Source organism: Callithrix jacchus, chromosome 17 (assembly GCF_049354715.1).
Source record: "Callithrix jacchus isolate 240 chromosome 17, calJac240_pri, whole genome shotgun sequence".
Classification (NCBI taxonomy): Eukaryota; Metazoa; Chordata; class Mammalia; order Primates; family Cebidae; genus Callithrix; species Callithrix jacchus.
The window spans coordinates 19,341,057-19,363,239 of NC_133518.1; the positions used below are offsets into that span (position 1 = coordinate 19,341,057).

The 22,183-nt window shown below is 34.0% G+C and overlaps 1 protein-coding gene across 3 annotated transcripts in view; it reads left to right on the forward strand.

Annotated features, from left to right (window-relative positions):
* PDCD10 (programmed cell death 10) overlaps positions 1-21,495 on the forward strand; it is a 50,452-nt gene extending 28,957 nt beyond the window's left edge. For all 3 annotated transcript variants that reach the window (XM_008983515.5, XM_002759415.7, XM_078353889.1), the window contains 6 exons: positions 1,110-1,163; positions 8,763-8,880; positions 10,147-10,273; positions 17,725-17,803; positions 18,106-18,188; positions 21,012-21,495. In XM_008983515.5, the coding sequence (XP_008981763.1) occupies positions 1,110-1,163; positions 8,763-8,880; positions 10,147-10,273; positions 17,725-17,803; positions 18,106-18,188; positions 21,012-21,093 (543 nt within the window). In that variant the 3' untranslated portion in view covers positions 21,094-21,495. The remainder of the gene's footprint in view (positions 1-1,109; positions 1,164-8,762; positions 8,881-10,146; positions 10,274-17,724; positions 17,804-18,105; positions 18,189-21,011) is intronic.
* Positions 21,496-22,183: the final 688 nt, after the last annotated feature.

The window sequence follows — 22,183 nt, forward strand, 5'->3', positions numbered from 1 at the left end:
GTAAGGAAATGGTTCCTATCAGAATGGAAACATTCATTTTTTATGTCTGTCTCTGCCTCTCTTGCATAACAAGAACTTGAGATCTAATGAGCCATATTGTTACTTTAATCTTAGTAGTATTCACTATAATTACATTAATTACTTTGAAGTAGGAAGCTCTCCATTTTTTGGAAACATGTCTTCGTTAATTATGAACTACTTAGGTAGTTATTTCTTTCTACATTTGTTTACTGGGTTTTTTATGCCTTCCTTTTTACCCACTGAGGCATTATTAGATTTTACAAGATTTGTTAGAAGTCTTGATAAATATTAAGCTAAATGGTTCGTTGGTTTTTGGTGGATAAACTACCTTGTCAGATTCTGTTGCTTTTGCTTTGTGCTTAAGGTGAATAATTTGTAGGGAGATACGGTTCTTAGCATTTGTAACTTCTTGTTTAGAAAAGAAATTGATTTAAAGTGTTAGAGATCCCATACAGAGGGGTGTGTGTGTGTGTGTGAGTGATTTCTAAAGCAAAACTTATATTTTTCTTGCCTCAAGGGAAGACTTTATTGCATAATATATGTTCATAAGATTTGTGTAGAAATATTCTGCTTGGTAAAATCTATATAGGTTACATTGTTTTTAATTTAATATTGTCCCTAATAAAAAATAAATACAGTTGAATTTTATTGAGTTAACTAGCTCAATCATTAAGGACTGAAAAAATCAGAATTTAACTAGGTTTTTTTTTTTAAGCTTGGCAGTTATAAAAATGGAATTATTTTTATGAAATTCTTTGCCTTTAGTTCGCTGAAAACTGAATTAATGTGTATAGTAAGACTGTTAATCTTTTGAAATTATAAATTTCACATATTTTATATTAAAATTAAAAGCATTTGGGTTGCTTTTAATTTTTTTATAAAAAATTAAGGACTTAAAATTTTTCATGGTTTTCATTGAAAATGTTTGATACCCTAATTGAAGAATTATGGTGATGTACAATTATTAACAAGGATGTTTGTTGATTAAATGTTTAATGTATTCATGTGATTGCTACAGAATGGAATCTCAGGAATGTGCTTTTCCCAATAAAGTTGATATTCATAATGATTTTAAATTTTTATTGCAGCTAGAACGAGTAAATCTATCTGCAGCTCAGACACTGAGAGCCGCTTTCATTAAGGTGAGGTGCAAATAATTTATTATGATCATTAAAGTGTGCATTATTTGTAAATATAAGTACATGTGATGGTTGCCAGTTTATTTACTTTTAGTGAAACCCTTTTTAGCCATCTTATGCCTGTTTTGCTATATTCGATAAAGCTTAAAACACTTCTAGAAGATAAACGAGAACAAATGCTGATGAACAAATGCTGTATCAGCATTTATTTCATCTTCACTTTGTGCCTTTGAAACTGACTTTTTCAGTGTTATGTCATTAACTGTAGATTATATTTTTGAGGGTTTTTTTTTTATTTGACCTTTTGAAAACTTACATGGCTGGGCATGGTGGCTCATTCTTATCATTTCAACACTTTGAGAGGTTGAGGCCTGGATCTCAAGACCAGCCTGGGCAGTAGAGCGAAACCCCGTATCTACAGAAAATGAAAATATTAGCCTCATGCTCCTCAGGAGGCTGAGGCAGGAGGATTGCTAGAGCCCAGGAGTTTGAGGCTACGGTGAGCCATGATCATGCCACTGTGATCCAGCCTGGGTGACAGAGCAAGACCTTGTCTCAAAATAAAGTAAAAATTTAAAAGTATTTGTAAAAGTTTAACTTGAGAAGGTATTCTTTCTATTGTTTAATTACAGAACATGAGTCTAGCAAATAATTTTCAACAGGAAAATAATACCTTCAAATATGGTGAATTAAATATACTTTGAGGATATACAGTTAAATCACTGAAAATAAAGTTTTTCATTGTCTTTAGACCTAAGCTGTTCAGTGGATTATCACTAGCCACATGCTGCTTTTGAGCATTTAAAATAAGACTAGTTCATATTGAGATATGTTCCAAGTTAAAACACACACAGATTTTGAAGACTTCATATAAGAAAAAAGTAAACTAGCTTAGTAATAAGTATTTTATAATGATTACATGTTGAAATGATAATCTTTTGGATGTATGATTAAAATAATTTTACCTGTGTCTTTCTCCTGTTTTTTTAATGTGGCCACTTAAAATTACATAGGTAGCTCATAGTTGTTGCTGATACTACATTTCTGTTGTACAGCCCTACTTTAGAGACTTACCGTACATGTTGAATGTATTCTTTAATGTAAAACTTTTATCTAGTCCTCTACCCCAAATATATATCATGGTGTCCAAAACGTTAATTTTCGTGTTCCTTCCTGTCAGCAGCTTAAATAACCTGTGTTTTAGGTAAAGTATTGTAATGTTTAAATGTGGAGTACATTTATATTTTAATTGGAGTTGAAACTATAAATCCATTCGGCTTGATTTCTCATATTATCACAATAATCTGTATTATATATGTTAGACTAGAGCATTTTTTATTTAATATCTTATGATACAAGGTGAGCGTATATATATTTAGTAGCTTCATTAAATTACATCCCCCCAAATCGTTGGGTTGGTGAAGCAACACCATAATAATTTTTTTTTTATTGTTGTCGTTATTTTCTTCTTTGGGTGTCAGTTTGGTTTTGGAATGGCGTATTTAATCATTAGGGAGGCATGATGCTATCTTAAGCATCTTTGTGGCCAAAAGAAGGAAAAGTAATCTGTACAGTATAGTGTTGCTAAGACAAAAGTCAAGTTTTCAGCTTTTCTAATACCAGGAACAGAGAGAAGACCCTGTCCGATGGAGTAGATAATATCTTCAATGACATTCATAAGATAAAATAATAAATTTATGAGGGTTTTTTTTTGTGACATTCTAACATACAGGCTAATGATTTAACACTTAAGCACAAATTATGTGACTGTGATAGATATGGTTTGATCCATGGATAAAGTTTATCGTCCATGGCATATGTTATTTATTTTGGAAGAAAACAAATTAGCTAACTTTGCACTGATGAATTTTTTTTTCACTGATGTATTTTTAATTATCACATTTAATTTGTTAAATTTCAAATGAAATTGAAGGAAGACATGTTAAAAACAGATGTTTGTATTTTTTAAATTACAACTTTTGAAAAATTATGAAAGAAACCTCACCAGTCGTAAAATCTTTTATAGTCATACTTCCAATTATTGGTCCACAACAACAATAATTTTGATCATACTTTTTGTCATTTGGAAGAAAAAGAGGATTAAAATAGTTTTTTTCCCTAGATAATACTACTGAATATTTTAATATATATACAGTTGACCTTTGAACAATGTGGAGGTTAGAGGTGCTGATCCCCTGCACAGCTGAAAATTTGAGTATAAGTTTTGACTCCCAAAAAACTTAACTACTAAAAGCCTACTATTGACTAGAACATCTTACTGGTAGCAGGAACAGTCGATTAACATGTATTTTGTGTATCTTATATATTACATACTGTGTTCTTAAAGTAAGTTAGAGAAAAGAAAATGCTATTAAGAAAATCATAAGGAAGAGAAAATATATTTATTATTCATTAAGTGGAAGTGGCTCATCATAAAGGTCTGCATCCTTGTCGTCTTCACATTAAATAGGCTAGAGAAGGTGGAATAAGAGAAGGGGTTGGTCTTGCTAGCTCAGGGATGGCAGAAGTAGAGGCAGTGGATGGGGAGGCAAGAGAGGCAAGCACACTTAGTATAACTTTAATTTTGGACTTGCTTTGTCATTTCTCAAAAAATGTTTCCGTACAGTACGAATCTTCCAACATTTGCGTTAGCTTCAGTGCTTGTATCATAGAAGGGTCTGTCATAAAGCAACCTTGAATAAACAGAATTTTTCTGCTGATTGTCTCATGTCCATTTGTTTTCTGGCACTCCTTCTTTGTCGTTGTCCATTTGCTCTTAAATTTCTCTTGTATTCATGTCTTGAACCCTTCATCCTCTACCATTTTTATGATATCTACAATCTCTTTCATGATTTCCATGGCTCTGTTGTAAATCTTGTGGAGTCATGCACAGCATGTGGACACAGTTTTCTCTAGCAGAAGTGTATTGTTTTAGGCTCCATGGGTTTTTCTATAGCAACGATAGCATCAGTGGTGTAATTCTTCCAGACTTACCTGAAAATCTTTCTACTAAGGATTTTTAACGTCCCTTTCCATAGAGGCTTTATGGTTCCTTGTATAATGAGCCTTAAAAGGTCTTACAATCCCCAGATGTAGACACTGATTTAGAGGTATGGTGTTTTGGGGCAAGAAGGCCACTTTGACACCTTCAGTATCTCATTGAGGTTCTGGGAGGCAAGGGATTATCCAATATCAGATGAATTAAAAATAATAATAATAATAATAATAATAATGAAAGAAAGGCTAGTTGCAGAGGTTTGTAATCCTAGCACTTTGGGAGGCCGAAGTGTGAGGCTAGAGACCAGAAGTTCAAGACCAGGCTAGGCAACATAACAAGACCTTATATCTAATTAAATGTGTGTGTGTAGATATCTCTGATATCTATATATATATCTGATGTCTCTAAATATATATCTGATATCTATAGATATATATCTATAAATCTATCTATATTTAGATATATAGGTATCTCTATAGATACATACATACAGTCAGAACTTTAAAAGACCATCCCTTACTGCCAAGGTGCTTTCTAACTTCAGGAACAAAGCATTGATGGCACCAGTCTAGAACAAGGGTTCTCTTTGTCTAGGTCGTCTTGTGTGACCACAGGGCTGGCCCCTGGTATTTTTCTTTTCCCCTCAAGGCTCCAGGGTTTAGCAGAATTGTAAATAAGGGCAGTTCTGATTATAAACCAAACTTCATTTGCACCAAACAGTAGAGTTGGCCTATCCCTTCCTGCCTTAAATTCTGGAACTCCCTTATCTGCCTTACTAATATTCTTTGTGGCTTTTTTTCTTCAGAATAGGACACTTTGATCTGTATTAAAAACCTTTTCAGGCAGATAGCCTTTTTCCTCAAAGATTTTCATAATGGCATGTGGGGACTTACTCGATGCTGCTTGTCAGCAGAATCTGCTTCTCCTGTTACTCCTGTTATCTTGACATTTTTAAAATGAAACCTCTTTCTAAAGTTATCAAATTATCCTTGGCTGGCATTAAATTCTTAACTATAGACTTTTCCTTTTGCTTTGTCATAGAATGACTTTGCCTTTTCTTGAATCAGATTAGGTTCTGTAGGTGTATGCCTTTCTTATAGATATCCTGCACCCACATAAAAGCTGCGTTTTCAACAAGAGACAAAAAGGTATTTCATAAAACATGCAAAGTTTTCCTACCTGTTGATGTAGCTGTAGCAATTGCTTCATTTCATGAATTTTCTTTTTTTTTTTTTTTTTCCTTACAATGATCCTTAGGCAGGATTCAGGCAATTCAGTATCACGCAGTTCACCTTCTTGTCATGTCATGTCTTTGCTGCTTGAGCGCACTTCCAGCCTCACTAGTGGCATTTTGTCGGGTCCCATGGTGTTATTCCAGGTTTAGAGCATTGCACTAAACATGATGGAAAAAAAATGTGAGACCTGGGAGGTATTACTTTGTATTGGGATGTGCAGTTTGCTGGAGAGATGAACTGCTCACATGGAGATTATTAGAGTCACACAGTGTTTTAATCATATACTTACTAATACTTGAACTCACTGCAATAGCAATAGGAGGTGGCTTCAAAATTATTACATATATGTATGTATTACCGTTAATTCTATGCAGTTATGATTTAATATTGCATCTGTACATTTGTTTATATCTCTGTTAACTGCAAATAGCACCATGTACGGTCTGTGTTTGTGTGTGTTTTAATATTTTAATAATTTGTATATATTTTATGATAGATAACTATATTTTATGCATTCATAACATGTTTTTATTATTCTTTTCACTGTTTATAAATTTTCTCAAATTGTCGCTGATCTCCAAAAAATTGTCATATATTTATTGAAAAGTAACTGCATGTAAGTGAACCTGAGCAGTTAAAACCACTTCTTCAAGGGTTAGCTATATTCTACTTGATTCTCTCTCTCCCTTATCTCTTTAAGAGCTTCCAACAGGTTGTCCATCTTCCAGGCTGAGAATCACTGATCCACAAGAGTATATGTTGCTGCCCTTCAGGTTATTTTTCTCCTACAGCTGGGTTCTTTACAAAGATTAAACACCCTATAGGATGTATTCTGAGGGAAAATCTAGAGGTGTAGATTGTTTAGACATAGATTGTCAAGTTGTATTCTGAGCGAAAATCTAGGGGTGTCAATTGTCTCTTTAAGAGCATATCTGTTTTGTTTGCTGGAGAGATGAACTGCTCACATGGAGATGATTAGAGTCATTAAAAATTCAAGCTATTAAAATAAGAATTGGCTTAACCAGGTCTTTAGCCAGCAGGTACTAAGACTACTCCTTCCAAACTATGTACTGAAGTACCTGGTGGCCCATTGCAAATTCAGAGGGGTACCACGAAGTTTTTAAAATTTTGCAGGTGTACAGTGATACTCAACATCTGTTTGACACTGCGTCGACTCCTAGCTTGAGGTAGATTGCAGTTCAGCATATTAGATTGTTCTACACTGCTTTCAATGGTGATAGGTCATTAAGAAGCTGGATTTCTTGTCCTGTGCTATGATATAACAAAAGTACCAGAAAAAAATATGTGTGCAAGAGGAAATGAGAGTGGCAAGGTCCAGTCTAAGTCCAGTGTTTGAGAAATTGTGAAGTGCCCAGTAGGCACACACATCCCAGTAATAAGTGACCATGGTTATTTAAGAATAAAGTAAAATACTTTTCTTTCAATTTATGTGTATTTTTTTAAAAGGCTAAGTAGTTAGGATGTAGTACTTAATAGGTTGTTTGGACCTAATTGTTTAATAAACAGCACTGTGAGGTATATCTCTTGGCACTAAGGGCACTGAAAACTGAGAAAGTTAAGGACATCTGTGAGACTTTTGTAATGATCTAGCTTTAGTATTTTGGGGTCCCAGACTGAATTGGTATTGAAAACTTTATCCTCAGACTTTTAGCATTTAAACCTTTCAGTACTTTATTATAACTTAATCAGAGATGTTTTTCTTTTGTCGTTCCTTACAAGCACATAGAGAATGCTCCCTACCTACGCAAGATAATTCATTACATAGGTAGATTTATTGCTTTTTAGAGAAGATACAGTATTGTTACAAATGCTACATTATATGTAATTTTGTGGCAGTCCACCACATTAATGCTATAACAACACATCTTAAGCCATATTTGGACATCTTTTAAAGGAAACACCTTTTAAAAAAATAGTTTTTTAATTTGTTTAAAACAAGTTCTTATTGTTAATCACAGGCCGGAGTGCAGTGGCATGATCACAGCTCACTGCAGCCTTGAACTCCTGGGCTCAAGCAGTTCTCCCACCTCAACCACCCAAGTAGCTAGGACCACAGCCACACCCCACCATGCCTGGCTAAAAAATAGATTCTTTCTTAAATATATATGGATGGAAGGACAAGTCAACATAGTTTATAAAAGAAACAGGATTCAGTCAGACATGGTTTATTGTCATTAATCTTCTATCAAAATGATTTTCCCTGAATGGTATTTGACAGCATTTAAGATGATCCCAGGATTGAGATAAATGCATATATTTTCTTTTCTTATTCTGTCCCACAACCCTTCAGTTTTTGATACTTGAGATCTAATGAAAAACAAGACAAGCTAATGGAAAGAGCAATAGGAAGAGAAGAAAACTGTATCTGCAGTGATAATCAGTGGAATTGAAGAGGCAGAGGTTAAGTGTGCTTGACACATAGGGCAACAAAAAGATTGCTATCTGATTAAGATCAAAAATTGTGTTTCTATTTGCTGTTTAATATTAGGGCCAAAAGGGAAGAAAATCATCAGTATAACAATTAAAATTGATAGCTGTCCTAAAGGAAACAAACATCTAGTGTGATTATTGAATTTACTGGGAAAAACTGAAATCTGAAAATTAACTCCGGCTTTGGTAAACTCAGACAGAAGTCTATGCTCAGTCTTGAAATGGCTAGAAGATTCAATTGTCTTGGGAGTCTAAGTAACATAGAACCAATGCAGACTCCGTGAAACAAGCTCAAAAGGTAGTAAAAGGTTTAATGATGTCCTAGAAACCAGTGAAGGAAATATTCTTGCTACAAAAATAATATAGGAAATGAAAACCATTGTGTGGGAAAATAGTTAAGGTAATATCATATAGCTTCAGTAGAACCTTCAGAATAAATCTTATTTTGTTTTTCCTGGCACTTTCTTAATATAAATGCAAAGAGTATACAGAATACTAGTCAGATGGATTATTCCTTGGTCCTTGAGTTACATATAATATTAGCAAATTTTTTAAACGTTTAAAAAACCCTCAGTATATTTAAAGTAATGAGAAGAGTAATTGATAGATTACTAAAACATATATAATCCTTATTTCTGTGTTGTTAGTTCAGTTGCAAGAGAGTGTGTAAAGAAGGTGTAGAAAATATTAAGTTCTTTATGTTCAAATGGAAAATGGAACCTTAATGATAGTAAAGAGCCAGGTGCACAGGCTCTAACAGCCTTAGCGAATGCCATCATGATACCTGCTTTACAAAGATTTCTACCCTTCAAAGTTACCAGTGTAAGAAGTTTCCAACAGATTCTAAACAATTAAACTTTGGCTTTAAAATGTTGATTCCTTATCTATATTTCAAAACTAGTTTTCTGTTTATTATAGGCTGAAAAAGAAAATCCAGGTCTGACACAAGACATCATTATGAAAATTTTAGAGAAAAAAAGTGTAGAAGTTAACTTCACAGAATCCCTTCTTCGTATGGCAGCTGATGATGTAGAAGGTAACAGAAAGAAGAATCTTGTTTAAGTTTTACAAATGTTGAATAGCATTTCCTCTAAATCATTACTATTTGGCTAAAAAAGTCTTCCTTCCCTACTGTTTTTCCCCCCTCCCTTCACTTATGATGGTGGTGGTGGTGGTGATGGTGATAGTAGAAGCTAATCTAGATAAAATAGAAAGATAGTTTTTTCTTGCTTTTTATGTTTGTGAGATTTAATTACTTGAAGTTTGTTTATCCTACATGCTTTCCTGTTTTCCTCCTTTATGTTTGGTGAGTTTCAGTTTTACTAAAAGTTAAGCTATTTGGAATGTGTCAACTTTAAGCAAAAAACAGTTTGAAAATAATGAGGTTCTTGTTTGCTTGTTTTATTAACTTTAGTACACCATCTTTTTTTTCAAGCACAGATTTAAGAGAACAATATAACCATGCTTTTTGCTTTTCTTATTTTTTTTACTTAAAAAAAATAACTAGACATTGGTTTTACTTAAGTTTAGTAGCAATTTTCCCGCTAATTTAGAAAAATGTGGACATATACTTGCCCATAATTCTTAAGGGAAAATAAAAACCAGGTATTTTAACTAATTCCGTGATTATAAGAAAGCCCTTATCACTATTTAGAGTTGAGCATTTGCACCCCCTTACGTCATAAGATACTGAATTGGTAGAGTTGTAGAGCTGTGAAGTCTACAATGAATCTGGTGAGTTCTGGTTGAACCTCCTTTCCGCAATCGCTCTTCCATGATCGCAGCCCTTGCGTTGGATTTGTGGTGGTGTTTGCTTTCATTTTTAAGTGAGATTTCAAGAATGTGTAAAAGATTTTACTAGATTATTGGGGGGTTTAATATAATGAAGCAATATATATTCAATACAGAGGTTTTAGGTTTTTAAACTAATCTTTCTCATTGGCAAATGGATATTACCTTGGCATTAGTTATGAACAGCATTATTTAAGGTTTCCTTGGGAAATGTAACAACATAGCACTGATGAACTTAAGCCTCCCTTTTAAATCTTTTTTTTTTCCAAGATTTTTTTTTATCCCAAATTGAAAATATTATATTCTTTCATTTTCTGGTATTTTCCTGGAAGGGAGCCCTGCTGTTATTACTGGACCGAGTTGAACGCTGATGATTCTGCTTTGCAACCTTGTCTTTCCTAATTGTCTGGCCTTTCTCCTCCCCCACCTGCCTTTGACCAACATTGGAACTCTAGTTATGAATTTGGCAGAGAGTCACAGGATGTTTTTTATTATGTATTTATTTTATCAGAGTATATGATTGAACGACCAGAGCCAGAATTCCAAGACCTAAACGAAAAGGCACGAGCACTTAAACAAATTCTCAGTAAGATCCCAGATGAGATCAACGACAGAGTGAGGTTTCTGCAGACAATCAAGTAAGGATTACTTGTCTTGTTTCTTCTTTTCTTTGAAGTACTTCCAAGGAACTACTCTTCTACATTTTTAAATTTTGATAAAACATTAATATTAACTTGAAATACTAATTTGAAATAAAATCTCAAATTTTTAAATACTGCATTTTATTAACTTTTTGGCATTTGGTTTCAGGGTAGAACATTTTTTGAATATTTAATTTAAAAATGAATGAATGAAATGTGTGTAAACTGGAATGTAGTTTGAACTACATAAATGATAGAAAACTGTAAATGTCAGATACATGAATAAACTGTGGATATGTCATAGAGATTGGTAGTAAGAGATTACCAAAAATGTTTTTATTTGGGAAATGACAGAAGTCATTAAGATAAGTAATGAACTCTTAGGAATGAGTAGCATTTTCTAAGGCTGAGTATATGAATAAATAGTGAGCCTCTGCCTTTGGGGGATATAGGTGAAATAAGATCAAGAATATACGTGGGGCCAGGAGGCTGGCTGGTGAGCAACAGCAAGAAGGGTCATCCTAGAGCAGTAGTTCACACCAGGGGTACTGTCTTCTGGAGTACAGTGAGGGGTGAGAGGGTAGGGGATTGAGTGAAAGCATAATTCCTACATAAGTATCTTTAAACTAGAGAGTGATAATTTTCTTCAGCCTCAGTGGATAGAAAACAAAAAAAGCTGGGAATTCTTGAAGTGTCACTATCAATGCATCGTTTTGGTGAAACTGTAGGTAGATGTTGCTGGGAAAAAAAGATAGCACAGGTCTTTTTCTGGAAGAGGCTGAGACATATGTAGTAACTTTGAAGAACCTAAGGAGAGTCACTTGTAACAAATGTTAACATTCATCTTCTAGAGCTTGGGAAGTGGGAAGAGTGACAGTGGTCAGGCCGTCCAGCCTCATGAAGGCTCTCTGCATGCCTGGGCTCACATGCATTCGATGTGTGGCCTCCCCACTTCCAGTATGCCCAAGAGGACGATCAGACCAGCTAAAGGGGCAGTAAAGGAAGAGCCCAAAAGGAGATTGGCATGGCTGTCAGCTAAGCTGCTTTTTCAGTAGTGGAAATGAAGCCCAGAAAGGTAGCAGGAAAGGATAAAAGAGTGCAAACAAAAGGGAAAAGAGTAGCAAAGTGAAAACAGGCCAAAGTGACTAACCAAGAATAAAGATTTACCTGCAGAAAACAGAGAAACTCAAACTGAAGAGAGTCCGGCTTCTGAAGCAGGAGAGAAAGAAGCCCACTCTGATTAATATCATGATTAATATCTGATTAATACCATGTTTTATCCGTGGTTCCTTGTTCCCTTCTTATAAAATTCAGAGGAATATTTTTATCAACTGTGCTTTAAATGCAAGTTTTTTTAGTAGCTCTGGAAACATTTAAGGAAGGAATCCTACCTCATCCCATAAATGCTTTTTTTTTTTTAAGGTGAAATAATTTGCTGGTTACTTTTTGGTACAACCAGAAAATAATGTTGGATATTGAATTATGAGAAGCCTTGACTGTTAAAAGTGTCAGCTTAATATTGCATTCATGGGTGGTTAGTTTTTATGTCCCATAATTTAAAGCATACTAAATGGCAAAGTAGAGTCACAGTCCTGCATTTAATATCTTGAACATTTTTAATTACTTACTCTGTCACCCAGGCTGGACTGCGGTGGCGTGATCATAGCTTACTGCACCCTCAACCTCCTGGGTTCAAGCAGTCCTTCCACCTCAGCTTCCTGAGTAGCTGGAACTACAGTGTACACCACCACACTAGGCTAATTTTTTTTGTTTGTGTGTTTTAGTAGAGACCACATCTCCCTACATCGCCCAGGCTGGTCTCTAACCTCTGAGCTCCACTGACCCTCCTGCCTTGGCTTCCCAAAGTGTTGGGATTACAGGAGCAAGCCACCACACCTGTCCTTAAATTACTTCTACTCTTTATGTTGTTTTCTAGTATTTTAGTAGAATTGTTTAGTATTTAGTAGAATTGTTTTCTTGGGCAAACCACTCCTTGTCAGAAGTGTGTGCACTGTGTAACATATTTGGTCATGGTAGTCATATTTTTCTAATAACTTTGTTAATGTGCTGTGAAAAATTGAAGTATGTAGTGTATATGCTATTAAATTGTGACTTGGTGGGATGTATGTAACAGCTTATCAAAAGTTTTAAGGAAATTTTGCCTCAGTTGTAAGCTGGAAAGTCACTGGAATAACTTTAAAGAATAATGACACATGTCTTTTTAGATTTTGCATTACGTATGATGTGTACTGCAAAATTGAAATGTCTGTGTACTGATCCTCAACACAACCGATAAAATCCCTCAATTAGGAAAGAAAAAGAAAACATTCATCTTTTGAAAATAGTATTCTTAGTAATTCACATTGAGAAATGCTATTTTAGCTTGTTTGGATACCTAGCTGGTTTGGGTGCTCTGTTTTAAGTCACATAAAGAAAGAATGCAACTATTGAGCTTCCCTAGGTGCAAACCTTGGTGCCATATATGAAAATACTTTTCTGTGTACATATGGATAACATAAGTCCCATAGAAAATAATGGTTCGTGATAGGTATGCAACCCAGCTGTCAAGGAATAACTCTCCTCTTTGACAAAATTAAGGACCAGGAATATGAAAAAGGCTTTTAATTAAATAGCTAAAATATGTGTCACAATGGACAAACACTAAGGGTTTTATATATTACCTTTCCTGTGGGAAAGCCCTAACCTCCTTGTCTATTTTTAATATGTGATGGGGGAAGATAATCAACTGTTTATGGAGTTTTATTTTTAATCTGGTACAAGTTGAGCATCCCTAATTTGAATATCAGAAATTCTAAATGCTCCAAAATCTGAAACTTTTTGAGCACTGTGACATGACACCATAAGTGGAAAATTCCACATCTAATGCCATGTAATGGGTCATAGTTAAAACACAATCAAGACTTTGTTGTATGCACAAAATGCATGCATCTGTGAATTCACCTTTATGAAACACAAATGAATTTCACGTTTAGACTTGTACCTCATCCCTAAGTCTAAAGATTTCTGGTCTCAAGCATTTCATTTAAGGGAGACTCGCCCTGTATAGTTAAAGATGTTTGGTTTGTAAAAGAATAAATTGTCAGTGATCCCAAACTTGGTTTTTAGACTCTTTGTTTCTAAAGTTTTCAAATAATTTAGTAAATTTTCATCTGCTTTGATAATCATGTACTCATTGATGAGCCATGATAACATTTCTACGACGATATGACATTTAAATATAATATTCACAGCAGATTTTGCTTCAGCTGGTCGAAGTAGGTTTACATAATCAGTGTCATCTTAATAGCAATCACTTATATAGGAGTTATTATATGCTAAGGACTGTTTTAATCACTTTACATATATTTACTTATCACAACAACCCAGTAACAAGTGAGGAAATTGAAGCAGGCACAGAACGTTCGGTAGGGTCACAGACCTTACCTAGTAAGTGGTAGAGCTGGATTTGAACCCAGGCAATCTAATGCCAGGTGTTCACTGCTTTTTCCCAGTTGTAGACTTACAATGATGATCTAATCTGGTGATTGAAAAAAAGGAGTTTCTGCCATTTGAATGAAGTGTGATGAAGGATATCTTAACCTAAAATGCCAGTATGTGTGAGAGAGAACAGTATTGTGGTTGAAGCTGGGGTCGAAATGTAGGCCTACAGTCCTCATCCTGACACTTGGACATTGCCTTTCTCCCTGCAGACTTCCTGAGACGTCTCTGCTAAACCGTCTGTGTCTCCAGGGTGCTGCAGTTTATAAACCACGTTATTAACAGCACATTTAGTCATAAGGAAATTGAGCTTAAGAATCTTGTCTGTAGTCATTGACAGGCTTTCGTTACGGTGTTGTTTCATTTATGAGGGAGTTATAATACTTCAGTTCTGTTTTCTAGAGTGTACTCATTTAGCACAATTGAATTAAGAGTAATGGCAGTGAAAATTTACTTCTTAACCATTTGTGGAGGGATAATTTGCCCTGGCAAGTTTGTTGATCTGTATGTTAATTTCTGAGACTAAAATTAAATCTATGAATAGCATAGATAGGCTAAAGTATAATTATTTGTATCACTGTCATATATTGGTACATTCTGCTGTATGCTCTTAACTCTATTAATTGGCAAATTAGTGGATAAAATTTCACTAAAATAGAATATGATTTCTCCTTCAGGTAAAGCATATTGTGCAGTTGCTGTTCCTCAAATACTTTACTTTCTTAAATCTAAGATAGTTATCCCCTTCGTTCATTTTAGCAATATTTTTCAATAAGTATATGTCATAGACATATTACACCAAGTACGATAAGTGATGCTATAGATTGTATCAAAGTATAAGTAAAAAAGATTCCTGACAGCTAATAAATATTCAATTTTGAATATATTAGCAGACCTAGGTTTGAATCTCCATTCCCACATTTAGCTATGTAACCTTAGATATAAGTTGCTTAACTTCTGTCATTTTAGTTTGTGCCTCTGAAAATGAGGGTAATGACTTGTGAGAATTCAAAGAAATTATGTACATGAAGTGCCTAGCACAGAACCTAGCAGACATTTAACAGTGCCTGCTATAAGAGCATTGTGAAATGAGGGTTTTCCCCACTTCTGTCGGTGGAGTTGATTAGGAAAAATGATCCAGCCAACAAATATTTTAAAAGGACTCTTGATTAATGAATGTCTGACTACATTTGAGCTATGCAAATACTTTATAAAATTAATTTATATTTTTTGAAGTCCAGTCCATCTCAGTTAATGGACAACTAGTAGAGACTACTGCTTTAATAGATCAAAATTAAAAGTCCAGGTATTTATTTACCATTTGTAATCTGTATTAGTGTATTCTTAGGCTAAAATTCAGCCAGGTTTATTTGTTTGGTGTTAGGAGTTTTCATGAAGGGCTCAGAAGAGATTTTTTTCAGAGTTGTCTGGTCTAAGCCAAACTCAACATAAAACACAGGTATTTCCTTTCATTAGCGGGTGTGCATAAACATGTATCATACAAATTTGGTTGACCTGATTAGAAACTCTACTTTCCTGTGCAGTTGTTTGATAAGATTTATGTTTATGTTTCATCTGAAGCCTTTGTCTTTCAGTGTATGTTTTGCAAAGCTGCACTATTGTTAGGTTAGTGCAAATTGATAAGTTCTTTATCCTTCTGCTAATACTATTTAGCTTCCCTAGTTGCATACCTTGGTGCCATAAATGAAAATAATTTTCTGTGTACATATGGATAACATAATATTTGACATACATTGCTGCAGATTGTTTCTAGAGAACTCTTTTTTTCTACCAATTTGGTAGGGATTTAACAGTCTTTTTTCTCATGTCCAAACAGAAGGCCAGGCTTAGGAATAAACGGCCTTGGTTGACAGAGTTCTCTGTAAAGCTCTGTTCCAATAAAGCATTAAACCTTAGCTCCAGGTTTTCAAACCTGACTCATCAGTAGAGTTGTTCCTCCCCCACCCCTTTTAAAGTAGAGATTTCCAATATTTATCAGCAGGTCTCTCCTTTTTTGTCCAGCAAAACCTTCCCTTCTTCTCCCCTTGTCTTTTTGTTTCTCTAGGTGCATGGAGCAAGATGTTTCATACCCACTCTTTTGACTTGTAGAATACAGCCATTGTCATTGTATATGAAACGTATGTTCGTTCATCTTGATGACTACCCCTGAAAACACATTTTATTCCTCTTTAGCAGAATACTGAAATGTACTACAAAGTGAGACTGCAATAAACTTCTGTCAATAAATCTTCTAATCACTGTGTAATTTGTTCCCTTGTATTCCATTTTAAATAACTCCATTGCGGATTTGGAGAAACTCGCACATTTTTAGAGTTAATATTTTTTTGTTGTTGAAACTGTAATTTTTCTTGCATAGAATAGTCCTATGATAGCATTTTGTTAAACAGTGGTAGGTTTATGTCCATCACACCAGTATATAAAGATTAACTTGCTTAAGCCATAAACGAAGGAATAGTTATCTAATTAAAAACTGCTGTTACTAAACCAGAGGCAAAAAAAAAAATTGGACAGACAACATTTATTTTAGACTTAGTGTCCTACTTGAATACGTAATGTTTTCAAGTTTCAGCCCAGTACGAGTGTTTGACCTGAGAGAGGTAATAAGTAAAATGTTATTGAAATAATTAATGAAAATGTAATTACTACTTCAGAATAATCTAAAATACTTGTTTATATCAAAATTCTGTATGCTTTTAATTCTTAAAGTTTCTGCATGCTTATTTACTGAAAAATATGCTGGGAAACACATGCAAACAGAAATGTGCACACTGAGGTTTTTTTCCTTGAAATAAGAGTGCTGAAATGTTTCGATATGAAATAACTTAAATCTGACATTTGTAATTAATGTTAGTAATAAAATGTTATGTTTAGGATGGGGCAGATTTACATCTTACTCATTTCTTCACAGTTCCATTTGAACAGGTTTTTGTAGTGACTAACAGCTAAGCGAATGGAAGTGAAAAAGAAGGTTAGTTTTAGAGAATGTGAGACTATTTAAGAATGCAGAATTACATTACAGTTTGACAAAAAAAAATGCTATGAGGTTAGAATGGAAATCGAAAGGGGCTAGCTATAAAGTCAGAAAATGTTCAGAACAAATGGTGCATGGATAGGAAGAGCAGTCAACTCAAATGAGAATTACTGATTTCTTCTTTTTCTTTCTTTAGAAATGGGAGGAAGGTGTTGATGCTTATATGGTCAAAGAATGATTTCTGGAAAGGTTAAAGTAGAAGAATATTGTGATGTTGTCTCCCCCAGTAATTTAAATATATTTTCCAAGGGAATAGTGACTGACAGCAAGTGTTTGCAAGAGGAGGATATTTGGTGGCTGGGTGGAACCTAAAAGTGTCTATGAAAGAGTAAAGGAGGAGGAATATTTTCTTAGAGGAGAGGAATCTTTTCTGAGGAGGAACTATTTTATGTTAAACATCAAAACTAATAGTTATCTAGCATCAGTGTTGTTAAATACAGAATTGAGTTATATGTATACGTAATGCACAATTTAATAAAATCATTATTAATTGTTCAAATAACAAAAGTAGAGAATATGATAGCTTGAATTTAGCTCCGTTAGCTAGAGCAAAGACAAATTTTAAAATGGGAAAAGACAGGCATAGGTAATGTTTATCCTTTTATAAATTTGAGTAGGGAATGCTGAATGAAATGTGATTGATTGGAGAAAGTTGGTATTGGTTGGCAGCCTTGGTGGGTGATGCAAGAGAATTAGGATTACAGAGGGATACATGCTAAAACCCCCTCTTCAACCAGCCAGCCAAGAGGTTGGCTCTTGATGAAGTGATTGTACTTACGATAATTGTGTGCTGTGATTAGATTGAGTGTACTTAATTTCTTTCAAATATAGCTGATGTTCTTTTCTTTCACAAATTTCTTTCAAATGTAGCTGATAATCTTTATTATTTTCCCAACAGGGATATAGCTAGTGCAATAAAAGAACTTCTTGATACAGTGAATAATGTCTTCAAGAAATATCAGTACCAGAACCGCAGGGTATGTTTAGTAGAAGCCTTCCTAGTTGACTGCCTAGTTTTATTGATTTAAAAATAAGATTGATTATTGGAAATAGGTTTGTGTCATTAACCATTGAGTTTATCCTTGAATTTAAATATGCCTTTTTATTTAAAAAATAATTTAAACAATTATTTAATAATAATTTAATAAATAATTGTTGCCTATTAGTAATATTCATATAAACCATCCCATATTCTGTGTAATCTCCTGTCCTTGCCTTTGGCTTCTGTGATTATTTCTCTTACTTAGTATGTTTTTCTTATTATATTTCATGTCTGTAGGCACTTGAACACCAAAAGAAAGAATTTGTAAAGTACTCCAAAAGTTTCAGTGATACTCTGAAAACATATTTTAAAGATGGCAAGTAAGTACTGTAATTTATCCTTTACTTTTAAAGTTAAATAGGTTATGTTGTTTTATATGATAAGAAAACCATATACATTAAGCCCTTTTACTTTAGTGTTTGTATTCCAGGCAACTGGTAATCAAGGCAGACCATTAAAAATAGAAAATGAATGGTTGCAAATCTAGCCATAACTCCATTCTAGAGCAGGAGTTATCAGACGTTTTCTGAAAAGAGCCAGATAGTAAATATGCTAGATTTGGTGGGCCTGTTGCCATTATCCACCTCGTCTCTATTATTGTAGTACAGAAACAAGCCACTTGTTTGTACAAACAAGTGTACAAACAAGGAGGGGTGACTGTGTTTTAATAAAACTTTATACAAAATTCAAATTTCAGTATCTTGAAATAATTTTTACCTGTCAGATAATATTTTTTTTTTTTTTAGCATTTAAAAATGTAAAAAGCATTTTTAGTGTATTGGTCTACTTTATACACTCCTGAAACAATGGTTCTCAAACTTTAATAGCATCAGAGTCATATGGAGGACTTGTTACAGCACAAATTGCAAATTGCTCAAGGGTCCCACTTCCAGAATTTCTGATTTCTTTGGTCTAGGGTGGAGCCCAAGAATTTGCATTTCTTAGAAATTTTCAGATAATGCTGACATTACAGGTCGGTTGAGAACTACTGAACTAAAGTTAAAGCAATAGTTATCAATCCTTCTTATGCATTAGAGTCACTTGAGGCTAGTTTTTAAAAAATTTATTGCCTAGGCCCCACCTGCAGAGATTCTGATTCAGTTGGCTGGGAGTGGAGCCAGGCTTTAGATGTTACGTAAAAGTGTGCCAGATGTTTTTAAAGTGCTATAAGGGTTTTGATCCACTGTCCTGGTAAGAGGCTTTCACAGCATCATTCTATAAAACAGGAAATGTACTAAAATGTAAATTGGACATTATTTTTAAATTTACATATAATTGGTTGTAATGCACTATAGAAAACCAAGAGATTTTATACATTTTAACATACATCCATGCATATATATATAAAATGTGTAAACTGATGCAGAGGCTGGCCACATAGTTATTTGCACTTCAAGTCAAATGTGAGAATTTTTTTAAGAAGATTATTTTTTAACACTGCTTAAAGTCAGAAAAGTAATCTAAATAGAGACCTCAGTCATCCCATCCTACCATCCAGGTTTTAAGATCTCTATATTTATGTCATATCATTACAATATTAGAATTCTGTTAGTTTTCAGAGTCAAACATGTTAATTTTTAACAGTTCAAACATCTTGAAATATTTACATTGTGAATTAGAGATATCGAGCTAAAGTTTATTGTTTTGTGTTGATGTTTCATACACAGGTTTGTCTAAGGGGACATGCTCCTTGATGACTTAATTTAATAAGCTGGCAGTTGTTTTGGAAATAAACTTTGATCTATGCTAAGCCCAAATAACCAAAAATACATTAAAAGAATAATTTACATGATGGGATCATTATTTCTGATTTTAATTACTATTATGGAATAAGCACATTGAAAGGTAGACATTAATTTACAACCTAATTTTCATTAATTTGAAATTATTTACTCCGAATGTGGATTATTCAGTCTCCTTGCCACTACTTTCTCTCCATTCGGTAACTTTTTAAAATTCCAGTTCTTTGTGTATGAATAATGTGCTGTGAGTTTTGTATGTCTCCTCAAAACAGAAAATTAATGATAGAGCCTGATCTTTAAGCCATGGATTTGCATTGATTCAGCTATTTCAGCTATTTCTTCCTGGGCCTTCTCGCCTTTTTTTTTTTTTTTTTTTTGAGATGGGGTCTTGCTCTATCACCCAGGTTGGAGTACAGTGGCACAATCTTGGCTCACTGCAACCTCTGCCTCCCAGGTTCAAGCAGTTCTCCTGCCTCAGCCTCCCGAGTAACTGGGATTACAATTGCGTGCCACCACAACCAGATAATTTTTGTATTTTTAGTAGAGACCAGGTTTCACCATCTTGGCCAGGTTGGTATCCAACGCCTGACCTCGTGATCTGCCCGCCTGGGCCTCCCAAAGTGCTAGGATTACAGGCGTGAGCCATGGTGCCTGGCCCCTGGGCCTTCTCTTTTGAGAAATGTCTAGGATGCAGGTACATGCTAGATATGATACTAGAAGACTGTTAAGGCCACACAGTGGGACTAGGGTGTCAGCTCTCTGTTCCAGCCATATGAAGATGAGCCATTAGGAGAATGTGGTGGAGCACAAAGCCGATTTTAAAGAATATATTTTTATATGTTGTCAGCTCCCAGATTTTGAAACTGCATGATTATTTTGTTTTAAAAGTATGTTTATAGTAAAAGTAGTTTGTAGTTTAGAATTTCTACCTTTTTTTGAAGGAGATAAAAAAGATTGGGATGAATCAGATTAGAAGTAATTAACTTTTTCTTGAGTGTTATGCCTGTTAATGTACAAGATTTTGAGATTATGATACTTTGCTAGACTTTACTTGTTAACTTTTATGAAGCCACAGCTAGAAACCACATCTGAATCTTCCTTTTGGCCAGTTAACTTGTTCCATCTATATAAATGAACTGGGGTTGTTGAGGCGCCAACCTATCATTAGCAGCCCTCCGACACTTTATTGCCAGTCAGAACCACCAGGGGGCAGTAATTCCTAGTTGGTTTAAAATGATGCAAGTCTATGAAATCCTAAATTGGAATAAAAATTTTAATACTCTGTACTAACATGTCTTTTTTTTCTTATTAAATTGATTTTATTGCTACTGTTAATAGTATAAATCTTAAAGGGTGATTTTTTTGGATGAAATTAATGCTTATTCTTTTCTTTTTAAACAGGGCAATAAATGTGTTCATAAGTGCCAACCGACTAATACATCAAACCAACTTAATACTTCAGACCTTCAAAACTGTGGCCTGAAAGTTGTATATGTTAAGAGATGTACTTCTCAGTGGCAGTATTGAACTGCCTTTATCTGTAAATTTTAAAGTTTGACTGTATAAATTATCAGTCCCTCCTGAAGGGATCTAATCCAGGATGTTGAATGGGATTATTGCCATCTTACACCATATTTTTGTAAAATGTAGCTTAATCATAATCTCACACTGAAGATTTTGCATCACTTTTGCTATTATCATTCTTTTAAGAATTATAAGCCAAATGAATTTACGCCTTAATGTGTCATTATATAACATTCCTTAAAAGAATTGTAAATATTGGTGTTTGTTTCTGACATTTTAACTTGAAAGCGATATGCTGCAAGATAATGTATTTAACAATATTTGGTGGCAAATATTCAATAAATAGTTTACATCTGTTAAACATTTCTTTACTTGAAAAAAATGCATATATGTGTGTGTGTGTATATATATATATATGTGTGTGTTTATATATATATATATGAACACAAGACCAAGACAACTTGGTATAATGTCTAAAAAACTTCTAACGGGAGCTTATCAGCAGTTTATCAAATAATAAAGCAACAAGAATTTCTATTTTTGTCCTTACTCACTTTGGACAAAAAGTAGTCAATGGAAATATTTTTGTTAATTATTACATATAAGGTACTGAGTATTTTTATATGATTTCCAACCTGTTTTAAAAGACTTATAAGAGATGACATTTTCTAGTGCTTTCACACTATAATGCCACTATTTCAACTCTTGTGACAAATGTAGATTTGACTCTGAAAAATTAAGTCTTTCATATACTGGGCCCTCATAAGCTTTGCACAATTTTTTTTCCCCCAAAATAGCCACAATTAATAGTAATTTGAAGCTATAGCAACAGTTGGATTGAAATTGTCGTGAGTGTTAATATTCTATACATTCTTCAACTAGATACAGTTTTATTTCACCATAGAGCAGTTTAAAGGAAATTATGTATCAAGTATTCATGTTAAGTGGTTTTATTTTTCAATTATGATAAAATAAAGGGAAGAAATCAGAATTTGCTTATTTTTATAAAGATTTTAAATGTTAAACTAAGTTTCTGTTGGCGGTATACT